Source organism: Cyclopterus lumpus, chromosome 5 (genome assembly GCF_009769545.1).
Source record: "Cyclopterus lumpus isolate fCycLum1 chromosome 5, fCycLum1.pri, whole genome shotgun sequence".
NCBI lineage: Eukaryota > Metazoa > Chordata > Actinopteri > Perciformes > Cyclopteridae > Cyclopterus > Cyclopterus lumpus.
In genome coordinates, this window is record NC_046970.1 from 3,068,784 (window position 1) to 3,082,729 (window position 13,946).

At 45.2% G+C, this 13,946-nt stretch overlaps 2 protein-coding genes across 2 annotated transcripts; both read right to left on the reverse strand.

Moving 5' to 3' along the window:
* Positions 1-870: 870 nt before the first annotated feature.
* comtb (catechol-O-methyltransferase b) lies at positions 871-4,470 on the reverse strand. The gene is made up of 6 exons (XM_034533225.1): positions 4,404-4,470; positions 2,401-2,572; positions 1,804-1,921; positions 1,518-1,711; positions 1,288-1,419; positions 871-1,189 (listed from the first exon to the last, which is right to left on the reverse strand). Exons 2-6 carry the CDS (start codon positions 2,569-2,571, stop codon positions 1,010-1,012), a joined length of 795 nt encoding a protein of 264 aa, XP_034389116.1. The 5' UTR covers position 2,572; positions 4,404-4,470; the 3' UTR covers positions 871-1,009.
* An 892-nt stretch (positions 4,471-5,362) lies between these two features.
* On the reverse strand, positions 5,363-11,450 carry LOC117730374 (SRSF protein kinase 3-like). The gene is made up of 14 exons (XM_034532054.1): positions 11,213-11,450; positions 11,029-11,137; positions 10,856-10,943; positions 10,535-10,622; positions 10,308-10,414; positions 10,055-10,220; positions 9,858-9,883; positions 9,707-9,763; positions 8,407-8,731; positions 8,184-8,281; positions 6,123-6,230; positions 5,955-6,024; positions 5,779-5,871; positions 5,363-5,547 (listed from the first exon to the last, which is right to left on the reverse strand). The coding sequence occupies exons 1-14, from the start codon at positions 11,430-11,432 to the stop codon at positions 5,363-5,365; spliced, it is 1,740 nt and encodes a 579-aa protein (XP_034387945.1). The 5' UTR covers positions 11,433-11,450.
* Between the last annotated feature and the right edge of the window lie 2,496 nt (positions 11,451-13,946).

Genomic DNA, 13,946 nt, shown 5'->3' on the forward strand with positions numbered 1-13,946 from the left:
GAGGCTCTCCTCTCCTCACCAAAGGTAAATCCTCTATCATCTCAGAACGGCCGCCGGGCACTCTTTCAAAAAATAAGCGGAAAGCACAAAAAAAAAAAAACGATGGTCGGAAGAAGAGAAAAAAGTAGTGGAGGTTCATGAAAGAAAAAACGTGGACGCGGTATCATGTCAGAATCAGAGGAAAGTGGAGGAAAAGAGCAACATTACAGCAGTGAGACTACAAATCACTGGCAAATCCCTTAAAAGCTCCCTCTCTCTCTCTTTCTCTCTCGTTCTTTTTCCTCTGTGTGCATCTCTGTCAAGGCACTCCCCCCCTCACCCCTACTCTCTCTCTCTCTCTCTCTCTCTCTCTCTCTCTCTCTCTCTCCTTGCTCGTTCTCTCAGTGCACTAATGGCCAGATTGGGATTACCATGCAGGCGTCTGTGAAGAAAGCACTAGGTGGACTAGCCCACTTTTCCTTTTTTTTCCTTCTTTTTTTTCATACAGCTGAACCAAATGCAGAAACCCCCCCCATGGAACTCACTCTGAGAGATTAGATGAGCTGCGATTTGATTCACACACTCCTACCCACACACACACACACACACACACACTCTCCTCACACACCTGTCAACACTGGCACAATGAAGAATATCAGAGCACGGAATAGCTTTTTCCACAGAAGGCAGCTATATTAGATTTATTATTGATTTGAGTTGTGGCTCTGGGAAAAAGCCCCCCCCCCCCCTCAGTTTGCAGCTCATCTTCGGTCAATTAGATGTGCTTGAAAATAGTCGCAATGCTGCCTCCTGCTGTACCAATAATGCACCGAGAATCGAGACATACATCATGTGGAGTTGTAAAGAAATAAATAAGCAAACAACATAAAATCCATCATCATACTTTTAATGTCAAGCTTGTAGACTCTGTGACAGATTAAACTCCTGATTTCAAGTGGGCTCAGTGAGCCCGAGACCACGGAGGTCTGCTAGTACCGGTGTGAACCACGACCACCTTTCTGTGGAAAAGCTACCCTAAGAACACAGACTTCTCCAAGCCGTCCTCCACTTTGGTGTACTCCAGGTGGGACTTGAAGTAGCGGCTCTCGTATCGCGGGCTGCTCCGGACATATTCCAGGTAGTCCGGAGCTCCGGGGCAGACGACGTTGTCTGCCAGCAGGACGCTGCCTTTCCTGAGGAGGCCACACTCCTGGGAGGAGAAAAAGCAAAGAGCATCCATCGTGTATCATGGTCGGGAAAAAGAAAAAAAAGAGTGCGGTGGATATGAAATGAGCACAACACACTTGCCTCCATCAGTTTTGTGTCGGGGAGGTAATATTCCTTCCAGTGATCCAGGAAAACCAAATCAAACGTTTTTACCCCAAACTGCTCCTTTATTCTGGGTATGAAGTCACCAGAAGCGCCTTCAACTAACTGGACCTGGAGAAAGGAAACATGTCGTCTTCTGAACTGCAAAACGCCACGTAAAAAAAAGGATTGTTTTAATCCGGTGTGTGTGGGGAGACACCTGGCTTTACCTTGTCCTCCAATCCGGCCCAAGCGATGACTTGACGGGCAATGGCGGCGACGGCCGGGTTGAACTCCAGAGTGATGAGCTTGGCGTGAGGTGGAAGCAGCCTGGCGATCCGCACCGTGGAGTAGCCACAGTAGGTCCCCAGCTCCAGCACCGTGGCCGGGTTCACCTCCGACACCACCGAGTCAAGGATGCAGCCTGAGGCGGTGGCAAGACCGAAGATACACGTGAGGCAATGATTGTAGATGAAGCACACATCATCCTAAATATTAATAATGACAAATCAGTACCTTTCTCATCCCCCACATTCATGGCCCACTCCTTGTTTCTGCAGTAGTGATCGATGGCCTGGATCACGCTGCCAGGGTCCCCTCTAGTGGCGTTCTTCTGTACTGCACCCAGGAGCCGCTGAAGGGAGAAACAAACAAACTTTACAGTAGAGGTTTTTAAAAAAAAAAATTTTTCCAGGGTGTGTGTGTGTGTGTGTCAATATTTGGAAAAATACAAATATTCAAAAAATAAGTGCTTTGGTGTTTGGTGTAAAGAAACGATAAGAAAAGAGTAAGAAAACACAAGCATAACAGGTCTTAAGTTACGAAATGTAAATATAGAATAGAAAGAAAGTACCAAAGGAAATGTGTAAAATGTAGCAAATGATAATGGTGAAGGTGCTTCCACACAGGCGATGCCGTTCTAATTATAATCTGCTTGGTTTATGAGTAATCCGATGTAACGACACACGGCACATTCGTGCACGTGTGTTACTTGTGTGCATTCTTTTCTGTCCGCCTCTTATCTTATCATCGGCATACATCTTAGTCCTCCACACCTGCGAGGACTATACAGCTCTCTAAGAGGTGCGACACTTGCGTATAGCCAAGGCCCACCTGAGGGCGCGTGGACCGGGTCACCGTGTCCAGCATCCACTCCACCATGACCTCGTGCCAGAGCAGCGCCAACCCCGCGTGGTGCTGCGCGACGGCGGGGATCACCCACCTGTACAGAGCGTACAGGAGGGCGGCTCCACCGCCACAGCTGGAGACAAGAGTCAGCCACATCCTGCAAGCGAGAGGGAGAAGATGGCGTTATTATATATGGAGTGGTTATATATATGGCAGGGTTATTATATATATGGCATGGTTATTATTATATATGGCAGGGTTATTATGTATGGCATGGTTATTACTGTATATATAGTGTGGTTATATATATATATATATATATATATATATATATATATATATATATATATATATATATATATATATATATATATATATGGCAGGGTTAATATATATATGGCATGGCTATTATTATATATGGCATTGTTATTATGTATGGCATGGTTATTATATATGGCATGGTTATTATTATATATGCCATGTTTATATATATATTGGGGGGGCCTGCGTTATAGAACGAGGACCTGTGATAAATGAACGACACGCATGCGCACAACAACAATACCATCTGCACGAGATAAACGAGAGCGCTCGTTTGGAGGTACCTCTCCAGCCCTTTGTGCGGGGCTAATGAGATGTGTGTTTACTCTGCGGGCAACAATGCTGCTGCTGCTGCTGTCATTATCAGCTGCTGCGGGCATCTCGATGGGTAGCATGCATATCTTTATTTTTATTTTTAATACACACTTGGTGAACACGAGCCCTTTGTTTGTGTGGTCATCACAATAAATAAATCATCTTTACAACAAGGGCTCCTTCTGGCTCCCATCATGCATCTGCGAGAGAGCAGCGGCGGGTGAGGTCATTCCTTTTGATTCGGAGTTTGAGTTGCTTGGCAACCGGCTGGAGGTTAGGAGCACCTGACTTTAACCTTTTAATGTGTCCTCCTCCTGACAGACACACGGCCGAGGGACTCAGACACGCGCACGCGCACGCACACGCACAGCTTTCATCTTTAGTCGAGTAAGGTTTTGGTCCGGTACGCGTATGTAAGAGGCATTACCGTACGAGCGTGTAAGAACTGACTTCAAAATAAGAGCACGTGATAGTCAGGCAATACGCCTTTAAACAGCAGATACAGTAATACATTAAACTAAATGAACAAATGAAAAAAATCATGAATGTTATGAATGTTGAATTGATGAATACACACCTAAATTCAGGTCCATAGAAAACAAAAATGTCAAAAGAAAAATAAACAGGGCAGGCAAGGAATACAAAACATACGCATTAATTACATTTCCTTTTAAATCTAATCTGAAATTAGAGACGCATTTGCTCATGAATGTGATTTTCTAGAGCTTTTATTTTGAAATTCAAAATTAGAATGTCCCAATATTGGAAGAGGTAACTTATTATCATTATTTTACACTTAGTTTAATTCACTAATTTATCTGTATTTAAATGCGTATTGCCAGGCTATCACGTTCACCGGAAGTTTGCTCTTATTTCGAAGTCAGTTCTTACACGCGCATACCGTAATGCCGAGAATTAACGGGTACCGGAAAAAACCGTGCGTGCTGGCTTGACTGTGTTTTGTGAAGTGGAGGCTGCAGTCCACCGAGAGGTGCCTGCATGTGCATCTGATCCAATATATATATATATATATATATATATATATATATATATATATATTGATATATATTGATATATATATATATATATATATATATATATATATATTGATATATATTGATATATATTGATATGATATGATATAACATCATCATTACTAATGACGTCACCCATTTGTTGTGAGACACAACTCTGGGACCAGCAATGTCAGGTTCATGTGCGCGCGCGCTCTTCAGTCTAAAGCCGGACCGAGCCGCGGTCTCGCGCGTGCACTGCCACGTGTTCCGGTGAAATAACACCTGGTGCGTTCCCAGAGGCTCTCTCACGAAGACCGAACCCGAAGGAGGACTTACGTGTGCAGCAGGCGGCGCTCCGTGTCCTCCTCGCACCTCCTCACGCGGCGAGAGCGCAGAACTGAGAGTTTCCTCGAGCAGGCGGACTTATGCGTGCGTGTACTGACTCCTCCCTCCCTCCCCATCCCCATCCCCTCCTCTCGGTAGGATTGCGCAACATACCAACGATACGCTCATATACACGCACACACACACACGCGCGCGCGCATGCTCACATGCACAGGCTTCTGGGAATGCAAGAAACGAACAGGGGGGTTTATTCCTGCTTGGCATTTAATGATATTTCCCCTCTGGTTCCCTCCGGCTGCTGTTGCAACTGCTACTGTCCGTGTAGATGTTAATACTTCCAAACTCTATGCATCTCATTTCTCTTTTGACGATACCCAACATGAGGTTAACATGTAGTTTATATATATATATATATATATATATATATATATATATATATATATATATATATATATATATATATATATATATATATATATATATATATATTTCATATTAAAACCTGTAGGGCTTTTTCTTGCGGTGAGTCACGGTACTCTTTCAAGTTGACATTTCTGAGGCCGAGTGCTGTCTGAGTAAATCCATCTCATACCATCTCATACCTGGTTCACCGCTAACTGTTCAGGTCTTCAAGGCGATGTCGCGGTTTCTCTTGTCTGGCGAATAACTGATAGAAAACAAAAAGGCAACCTTTTTTTGTCAATTTATTGAAATTCAAGAATGTTTTCCAGTAAGACAAAACTTCTCTTTGGTCATTGCGATGCCTGAATTGGATGCGACTGCCATTAAAAATACTAAAAGATTAAGCAAACACATGAGCTTGTGTTGCCAGCGCCAGCCGACTTAGGCTGCACATGACACATCTGTGAGGTCCCGTGTCAGGTGCAATGTTCACCCGCCCCTTGAAGAGCTATAGTCCACTGGGCCCTGAACAAGACAGGACTGGTGGACTAGCAGGTCATCCAGGGGTGTTTCAGACACTGGGCAGCTGTGGCTCTGTCCTCCGGCAGCAGCTCCAACATGGTCAGGAGGAAGGAGCCGAACCCGGCGGCCTCCTCCCGCGGCCACTCGTACTTCTCCAGCAGGATCTCGAACAAGCTCCACGGCTTCAGCTTGGAGATGTGTCTCAGTTGTCCTGCACGCGGTAAGAAGTGGGACGGATTCCAGTTAAGATGCATGCACACGTGCAAGTAAATGAGCTGAAACTTCACGAAACAGACAAACCAACTCCTTTTAAAGCACTACGGATGAAGTGTGAAGACTATTATGTCCGAGTGCAAATCTCACATGGAGGTAATTTGGCATGTATGACGAGCACATTTCTCCAATATGACTGTGTTTGGTATTCATTTAGGATACCTCATACCTTTGCGGTTGAAGAACTGCTTGGAGTTTCTCCCTGACAAGGCCAACCGGGGGGGGATGGATCCCAGCAGCTCAATGATGTGAGCAACGTGATCTGAGGGAACCCGATGGAAGCACACGGCACGTTACGCCCGTTTGGGTTCATCAACGACTAACAAGGGGGTAAACAACACCAACCTTCCTCGCGGGTGAATGAGGCTCCTGATTGTGGGTCAAACAGATAATCCCCCGTGGCCAGCTCAAACGCCTACGGTGCACACAATGAAGGCGAGAGGTGGAGAACGTGTTTGTTCTGTGGTTTTTTGGGGTTTTTTGTTAAATACACATGTCGGTGCCTGCTCTCACCATGCAGGCGGTGCTCCAGATGTCAGCCGACGTGTCGTAGGCGGCACCGATCAGAACCTCCACACAGCGGTACTGACACGTCTGGATGTCTTCAGTGAAGTGTTTGTGCTGCCGGAGAGAGAGAAGGACTTTGTAATGTTGCTGTACTCTTCTTCAGCTCGGAGCAAATGCACCTTATTATATCACATGAGTCTTTTTAAGATAAGATAAAATAAGATAATCCTTTATTAGTCCCTCAGTGGGGAAATTACAGGATTACAGCAGCATTGCTCACAGTAATAAGTAAAACAAGTAGTATAATAACAGAAATAAGATAAGAGTAAAAAACAAGAAGAATATTATATATACAGACGGAGTAGAAATAGAATAAAGTGGATAAAGTGTATAAAATAAATTAAAAAAATTAAAAAGTACTTAAACGTATTAGTATTGCACAACTGGGCTAAAGTGCTGTTCAGTGCGAAGTCCAAAGTGTTCAAGTGTTTGTGGCCTACTGGGAGCTCAGCTTGTTGTGTAGCCTGACAGCAGCCAGGACATCTCCCTCAGACACCGGGGATGAATCAGCCGGTGGCTGAAGGAGCTGTGCAGCGCTGCCAGAGTACCCTGCATGGGGTTGGAGGGGTGGTCCATCAGGGACGATAGCTTGGCCATCATCCTCCTGTCTCCCACCACCTCCACAGTATCCAGAGGACACTCCAGCACGCTGCTGGCCTTCCCCACCAGTTTGTCCAGTCTCCTCCTGTCAGCTGCTGTGATGCCGCTGCACCAGAAGACCACTCCATAAAAGATGGCTGATGCCACCACCGAGTCGAAGAAGGTCTTCAGGAGTGCTCCCTGCACCCCAAAGGACCTCAGTCTCCTCAGCAGAAAGAGTCTGCTCTGTCCCTTCTTGTAGAGTGCATGAGCGTGGTCAGACCAGTCCAGTTTATTTACTCTCACTAATGTGCATATGATTATCTTAAGCTTGTTGTAAATTATGCTTTTCTGTATCTTTTATATTCATGACTACAAATCTAAACCAATTAAAACAAAACTGGGAATCGTAGTGCTTTGAGCTAAATGCTAAAGGTTGGCACGATAATATGTGACAACGCTAATATGCTAATATGATCATTGACTGTTTGTTCCCAATTTAATTGTCACTAAAGACTAATGCAAAATTCCCGTCGCTGGGGGAAATAAGTCAGCGAATCACCAAAGTTAGTCGGATTCATCCTCTGGGGACCACGAATGTTGAACGCCATTTCATGGTAATCCATCCACAAGAACGAAGCTCCGAGATTGGTTCAAAAGAGAAAATATATCAGAGGATATAACTTCCTTATCTTCATTGCACATGCAGTATGATGCTGCATGTCTCTACATTTCATTTCAGCCCACACGGTCTCGTCTCCCGGTGTCTTCCACTAGAGGGCGTGGTGCTCCGCAGGAAACAGCCTCATTCGGTTCAGCGATGGGTTGAAAGTGTGTTTTAAACCAGGCGTGTTTGGCCTATTCTCAGTCCCCCCAATCGGGGACTCCTCCAGCCCCCCCTGGATATCCCCCAACCCCCCACCAAGATGCCCTGACCTATAGTCACCTGACTCTCACCCCCACCTGCTCACTTGTATCCACATTCCCTCATCGGCCCTGCAGTAGATTTATGGGCCCATTTCCACCCATTCCAGTGCTTCATAGCTCCAACAACTGTGAGCAATTTTTTCTTAGTTGTTTACCCGTTTTTCACCATGAAGTTAATCAAATCTTCACTTTGTTTGATAGATAACGTAACATTTAAAAAAAATCAATTCCAGTTATAAAAATGCTGCAAATGTAACTTCGTGGTCTGACGCGAGATCCATTCATGTATTCCCCCAAAAGTCTTGGCCAATCAGCACGATTCTCACGGTGTGTATTTTGGTGCATAAATCAAGATCCATATATTAAGATATGCTGAAAGGCGCTATTGCCAAAATGAAGTGTAAGGCCATGAAGACAGTAAGGAACTTTCTAGTTTGAAGATGAAAACCATTTCGCTGTAATTTTGTAGGTTTTCGGGCCTAGTTTGCAATAATCACTCACCACCCAACAGGCATTGCCCAGGTCGGCAATCTTAATGAGGATTTGATCAGCATTCTGGGGCTTTAGGAGGTCCAGAAGCACATCAGGGTCACCGATCCCTAAAACGACATCAAACACCGTGATCGCTAAGTAGATCAGACCAGGATGGACTGAGTGTACTGACGACGAGGTAATCATATCAACACATTAACACGCCGAACATTAGCACATGCAACCGACTGACCACGGGTAGAGGATGGTGAGGGGGGAGGCGGCTCCTTGTGCGCAGTCTGATGTAATAACGCTGATCTGGAGTCAGAGACGGGAGCGTCTGTGTTGAGGTCTGGCCACGAGCAGTCCGGTCCGTCCTCCATTAGCAGGGTCTGCCTCCTCAACATGAGGTTAGGACCTGTGAGCTTTGAGTGACAGGCGGAGCTACGGGTGCTAGAGGGGCCAGTGACATCAGAGAAGGACACATGAAGTTTGGCTTTCTGATTGTGGTCCTGTCCTCGTCGACCCCTGTCTTTTCTTGTCAGTCGCTTTATGGGGCTCTTGGAGACCTTGCTGGACTGCAGGGGTGCAACCGGTAGTGGGAAACAATCAGAGATGGGCACCAAGTAAAACAATGACCACATTCTGAGTGCATTATCACCGATCCATGCCTGTTTACGGAAGTAAAGCAAACCATGCAAATGAAAGCCACTATGTGTAGGATTTTTTTTAAATGGTGCCCCCTAATTGTAGCATCAAAAACACATGATGTCAAAGGACCGTATTAAAGGAACATCACGTTTTCTGTGGCCTTTTACCAATACGTGTGTATGCACATCGTCTGTATAGCTACCATTCTCGTTAGTCTAAAGAGTTTCACATGAAATCCAAGTGTTGACCCATTAAGAATATATCGTGACGCTGTTGCTCTACATGCTGTAAACAGTAAGTTGCTAACAACAAGCTATTTTGAAACCACAACAGTTGCTGGAAGGACATCAAAATCGTCAGTTATATCCTCTTACAGAAGCCTACAACAACCAAGCCTTCCTTTGTCCCGCCCCTTTGAGCTACAGGAGCCTGTCAGGGACACAGCGACATTGTGATGGTTATAGATACTTGTTAATTATGGAGATATAAGAGCTGTCCAGTACAATTAACAAAGTATTTCATGTTCAAAACCGTGGAAATGTCTTCACTACGTTTAAGTTGAGTCGCAAACTGTACAATATTGTTCTTCAAAGAATGGTGGACGCCTACAAAGTGCACATGCAGGAGTTCCCTTTTCTGGTTAGATGTCAAGACGATTCGTCAAAATTAGTCGTGTTGCTCATATAACTGTAGGAAGTGGCAGCTGTATTATTAACACCACACATCTGTATCCTTGTTGAGCATCGCAGTCACGACTATTTCATCCCGAATCAACCCTGAAATCTCAATGCACTGCGCTCGCCTACGACGTCGTCCTCTAGAGAGTTTCAGGCTGCGGATGTCGTCGAGATGCAGTCGAGACGCTCGGGGTGCAAAAAGGCGAAACACGGCATCGTTCTTACCCACTCCCTGAGAGTGTGGAAGACCCCGGTCAACTTCCCCAACAAGTTGGACAAACTCTGAGGAAGTCATGGCAGAAACACGTCATAACGCAACAATCCTGAGGAAACAAATGAAATAATGGAATTATGGAACGCATGTCAGGGTGCACACCTGATTTTCTCTGGAGCTCCTGTTCGCTGGCAGGAAGCAACAGCATCAGCAGGGAGAAGAGGAACACGTTGTGAAAATAAGTGCCGAAAAGGGTCGACCGAGCGTGATCGAGAACGTCCTCCTCGTGGGTTCCCTCGTGGGTTCCCTCTCGGGTTCCCTCGCGGGTTCCCTCGCTGGACGTGCACGCGACTGCTTACCCGTGGAGCCGGTGAACGCGGAGGACACCGGCAGCTGCCACAGCTTGGTGTCGGCCGCCAGCTTCTGGACGTAAACCTCGTCCACTCTCAGGAGGATGTTCTCCGGCTTGATGTCGGTGTGGATGATTTTGCATTTGGTGTGCAGGTAATCTAAACCCTGCAGGACCTGCGGTGAGGAATGAAAACACAGGTGAATACGGTGGACGACGAGAGCTCGGGGGAAAAGAGTTCAGGATGGAATAGGAGGTCGCGCCTGTCTGAGGATGCTCTTGACGCAGGGCAGCGGGAGGCCGCAGTAGTTGGATTTGATGATCCACCTGAGCAGCTGGTGGCCAAGCACCTCCAGAACCATGCACACATCTGGCGGAGCAATTAAGGACCGTGTCTCGTGCTGTACAGATCAGGTACGTGTGAGTTGACATAATCTGTACGTCTCAAAGTCCACCTTGATGTACGACACTTTAATAGCTTAAAGGATACGCTCTCCATTCGCTCCGGTGGTCCTGAAGTCTTCAATAAGGTGCACGATCGTCTCACGTTTTGGATCTCTGGGGTCACTGTCCCTCACCTGATGTTACAATATCCCCCCCCCCCCCGCCCCCAAAGAAAAATGCATAAAGACATTCGTACTGGTGTGTGTACAGAAATATTCGCAGATATGCCGAGCTGCCCTGTTCATTTTTTAACTACACAACGCATTGTTTCCTCCGCTCATCTCCAATGCGATCAGATTCTCGACCGTTTGTGTTGACGCGACACTCACAAACGCATTTGAAACAAAAGCAATGCGGTAACACTGACACATTTCAGGAGTTCGATCTCGTCCAGGGCCGTCTCCGTAAACGTGGGCGCGCTCTTCACCACCTTCAGGGCCACGAAGCGCCCCGTCCTGCACGCAAACAAGTTGTGGCGCTTAGCGACTGTTACGGTTCTCTCGTATTAGAGATATCGCAAAAGGTCAAACGTGTACTTACAGCATGTCCCAACAGAGCCATACAGTCGAGAAGTGACCCCATCCCAACTTCTTAACCACTTGGTAACGGTCGGCGAATATCGTTCCGATCTCTACGGGGTAGTATCCACCTGCAACACGACACGCATCAAGCAAACAGAGCTGCACCGGCGAGTTTGAGTCTGCCGGCGGGGTGTGCTGCCTACCGATGCCGTAGTCGGCCGGGTTCTCCTGTTCCTCCTCATAAGGTCCCAGAGGATCCGGCGAATGAGGACGTGTCCGTACGGCCGGAGGGCAGCGGGGCGCGAGGGGAGGTTCAGGTCTCCGAACCTGAACCTCTGAGGGGCGAGGGCTTGGTCTGTCGGGTGGACCGGAAGAGCTTTCAGGAAGAAGGGCGGATATGGCGGAGGCGTATGAAGAGGACATGTTTAACAGGGGGGGGTGAGAAGAGTCCGAGCACAGCTGAAGACCACAGCTGAAGACGGGTCCCCGGATGGCGGCAGCGCTCGGGGTGAAAGCTGTTAAGAAGAAAAGCAAACTTTCAAAGTTCTTTAATCATATTTGACACAAAGCGTTCGCCAGCTGTTCGTCTCCGGCAGCCAAGTCTGTGCTTCGTGTGGCTGATTGCAGGGAGGTTGTTTTCTTCTTCTATGACATTTCAAAGCGGCGGCGTACATGTGTGTTTATTTTTAGCTGCGCTGAAGTGCACGTCAACGTAAATAGCTCCCGCAGCGGCCCAGCTGCAGCGGGACTCTTCCTGAACAGGAACTCGCATCAGAAACACGCTCTTTCAAGGGACGTCTAGTTGGGGCAATTATTCTTTGCTGAGGTTAATGAAACATATAGAGATTATATTCTGGAGACACAAGTATCGTCTGTGAAGTACTGTTGGGCCTACGGAGAGGGCGGTAAGGTTTTTACCTTTCCACTTTACAGATAACTGAATGTTTGACTCGTCTCTGCACTTTGACAGTTATGAAGTCCTTAAACATGTAAATGTCAAGATGTGTTTTGTATGTCATTTATTAATTTATCTCTTTTTTTTTTTTTTTACTACCACAGCGACTCCCAAGTCAAATATAGTTTTTATTGTGAAGTCCAGTTATTGCTGGACCAAAATATGCTCCGGACATGCTGTTGACAAAAAAACGCCCTCTTTTCTTTCTTCTCGTTCCCAGTAAATACTCAACAACATTAGAGGAGGAGCCTACTTACCAACCGCTGAGCGTGATATGTATCCAGATGTAATATTTGTAACGCGGGAAAAAGAAAAGTGGCGTGGCGGCACGAGGACTCTGCTCCTCACTCGGTCCTGCGTGACTGAACGACCCTCGGGTCCAGGAATAGCAGAGTGCACACACACACACACACACACACACACACACACACGCCACTATGGAGCTCCCAGTTCTATTTCCAGAGGGGGGCGCGGGGGTCATTCTCTTATTTTATTATTTCAACTTTGACTATCCACTATTTTCTATTACAGGTCACCGTAATAATAATAATTATGGTAATGCTACAGGCAGTTTTTTGGGATGCTATTTTAAAAGCATAGTTTTCCCCTGTCCGTTTGTGTGTGTGTGTGTGTGCGTGTGTGTGTTAATAACATGATTGTGCATCAGTGTTGAGGTTATTATGCATTATTACAAAAAGGAGACAAGGCGAAACAAAAGCAGAAAAAGAAAATGGCTTTGACTTTGTTTTGGTTTTTTATTCTAACTATAATTTGATGCATTATTTGTATACATTATTATTATTATAGTAGATACTGGTGGTCACAGCATCTATAATGGAGCTTGGAGTGTCTAGTTTAAACACTTCGAGAGGAGAAACATTTTAAAATGTTTAGCTCCATAGGGTTTAATGGAGATACTTTTTCATTTTTAATATATTGATATAAAAAAAGTAATAATTTAAAACTATAAAATCTGTTTAAATGCATACTTTGGGACATCTTAGCATGCCTTTACCCCTTTTATTACATATTTTACACATTTTCAGCAACACTTTTGTACAAAATCTCCTAATCAATGCGATGGCCTGAACTGTGCCAACATACCATCATATAATTCCTTAGGTAAAAGTAATTATATATAAAATAATAAAAGGCCTCTGTGTGAAATTTCTGCCTATGACAACTTTATAATTATTAGCCTCTAGTTTGATAATAAATAGTATAGAGTGGTTTAACCTGCACTTTTTCACCTAAAGTTTGAAGATTTTAATTCTCATAATATGTTGTGTTCATTCTTTTTATTTAAGTAATTTTCTGGCCATTTTCAAACGCTACGCTCCACTTAATTTACTGCAACTGTGTACAGTATGCTTCTGCTCTTACTTATGTGTTATAAATAAACATGCCTGACACATTCTTTATTAATTTCAACATGACACTTTATTTCTCATACATACAGTATAGGGCGGGCCTATTTAGTCATATTTCACAGGCCTGGGTATGAAGAGAGGAGGGAAAGAGAAAACAGCTGTATTTAAATACTTTTTTTTTAAAAAGAAGAATAAAATATGAACACGTCACGCTGCTGAACAAAGTGGATTTAACACACATTACCAATTCCCTTACTGATGAGAAAGAGCTACAGTAGATGGCTACAAAATGTTATAGGTTCATAAATATAATATAGTTTGAATAAATTTGCTTCAGAGCCAAATTCATACCATTCGTTTTTCAACTTACGCATATAATACATTTTATGAAAAATACATTTACGACCCCCCCGGTGCACAGCAGTTTGGTCTTTGATTTCAGGTTTTCACCAGAAGGAAGAAGCTCGATGAAGAAGGATGTGAAGCCGTCAGATAGCCGCAGACACCAGGTGACATCCCACCAGGTGACATCCCACCAGGTGACATCCCACCAGGTGACATCCCACAAGGTAACATAGGTAACATCCCACCAGGTGACATTCCACCAGGTAA

Excerpts from the sequence above, each read along its gene's own strand:
- comtb (XM_034533225.1), bottom strand. The coding sequence starts at position 2,571 with ATGTGGCTGACTCTTGTCTCCAGCTGTGGCGGTGGAGCCGCCCTCCTG. Across the intron at positions 1,712-1,803 it reads GAATGTGGGGGATGAGAAAG|GCTGCATCCTTGACTCGGTG; the intron begins GTACTGATTTGT and ends CCACCGCCTCAG. Across the intron at positions 1,420-1,517 it reads GGGCCGGATTGGAGGACAAG|GTCCAGTTAGTTGAAGGCGC; the intron begins GTAAAGCCAGGT and ends TCCTTTCTCCAG.
- LOC117730374 (XM_034532054.1), bottom strand. The coding sequence starts at position 11,432 with ATGTCCTCTTCATACGCCTCCGCCATATCCGCCCTTCTTCCTGAAAGC. Across the intron at positions 11,138-11,212 it reads CCCGGCCGACTACGGCATCG|GTGGATACTACCCCGTAGAG; the intron begins GTAGGCAGCACA and ends GTCGTGTTGCAG. Across the intron at positions 10,944-11,028 it reads TGGCTCTGTTGGGACATGCT|GACGGGGCGCTTCGTGGCCC; the intron begins GTAAGTACACGT and ends GTTTGCGTGCAG.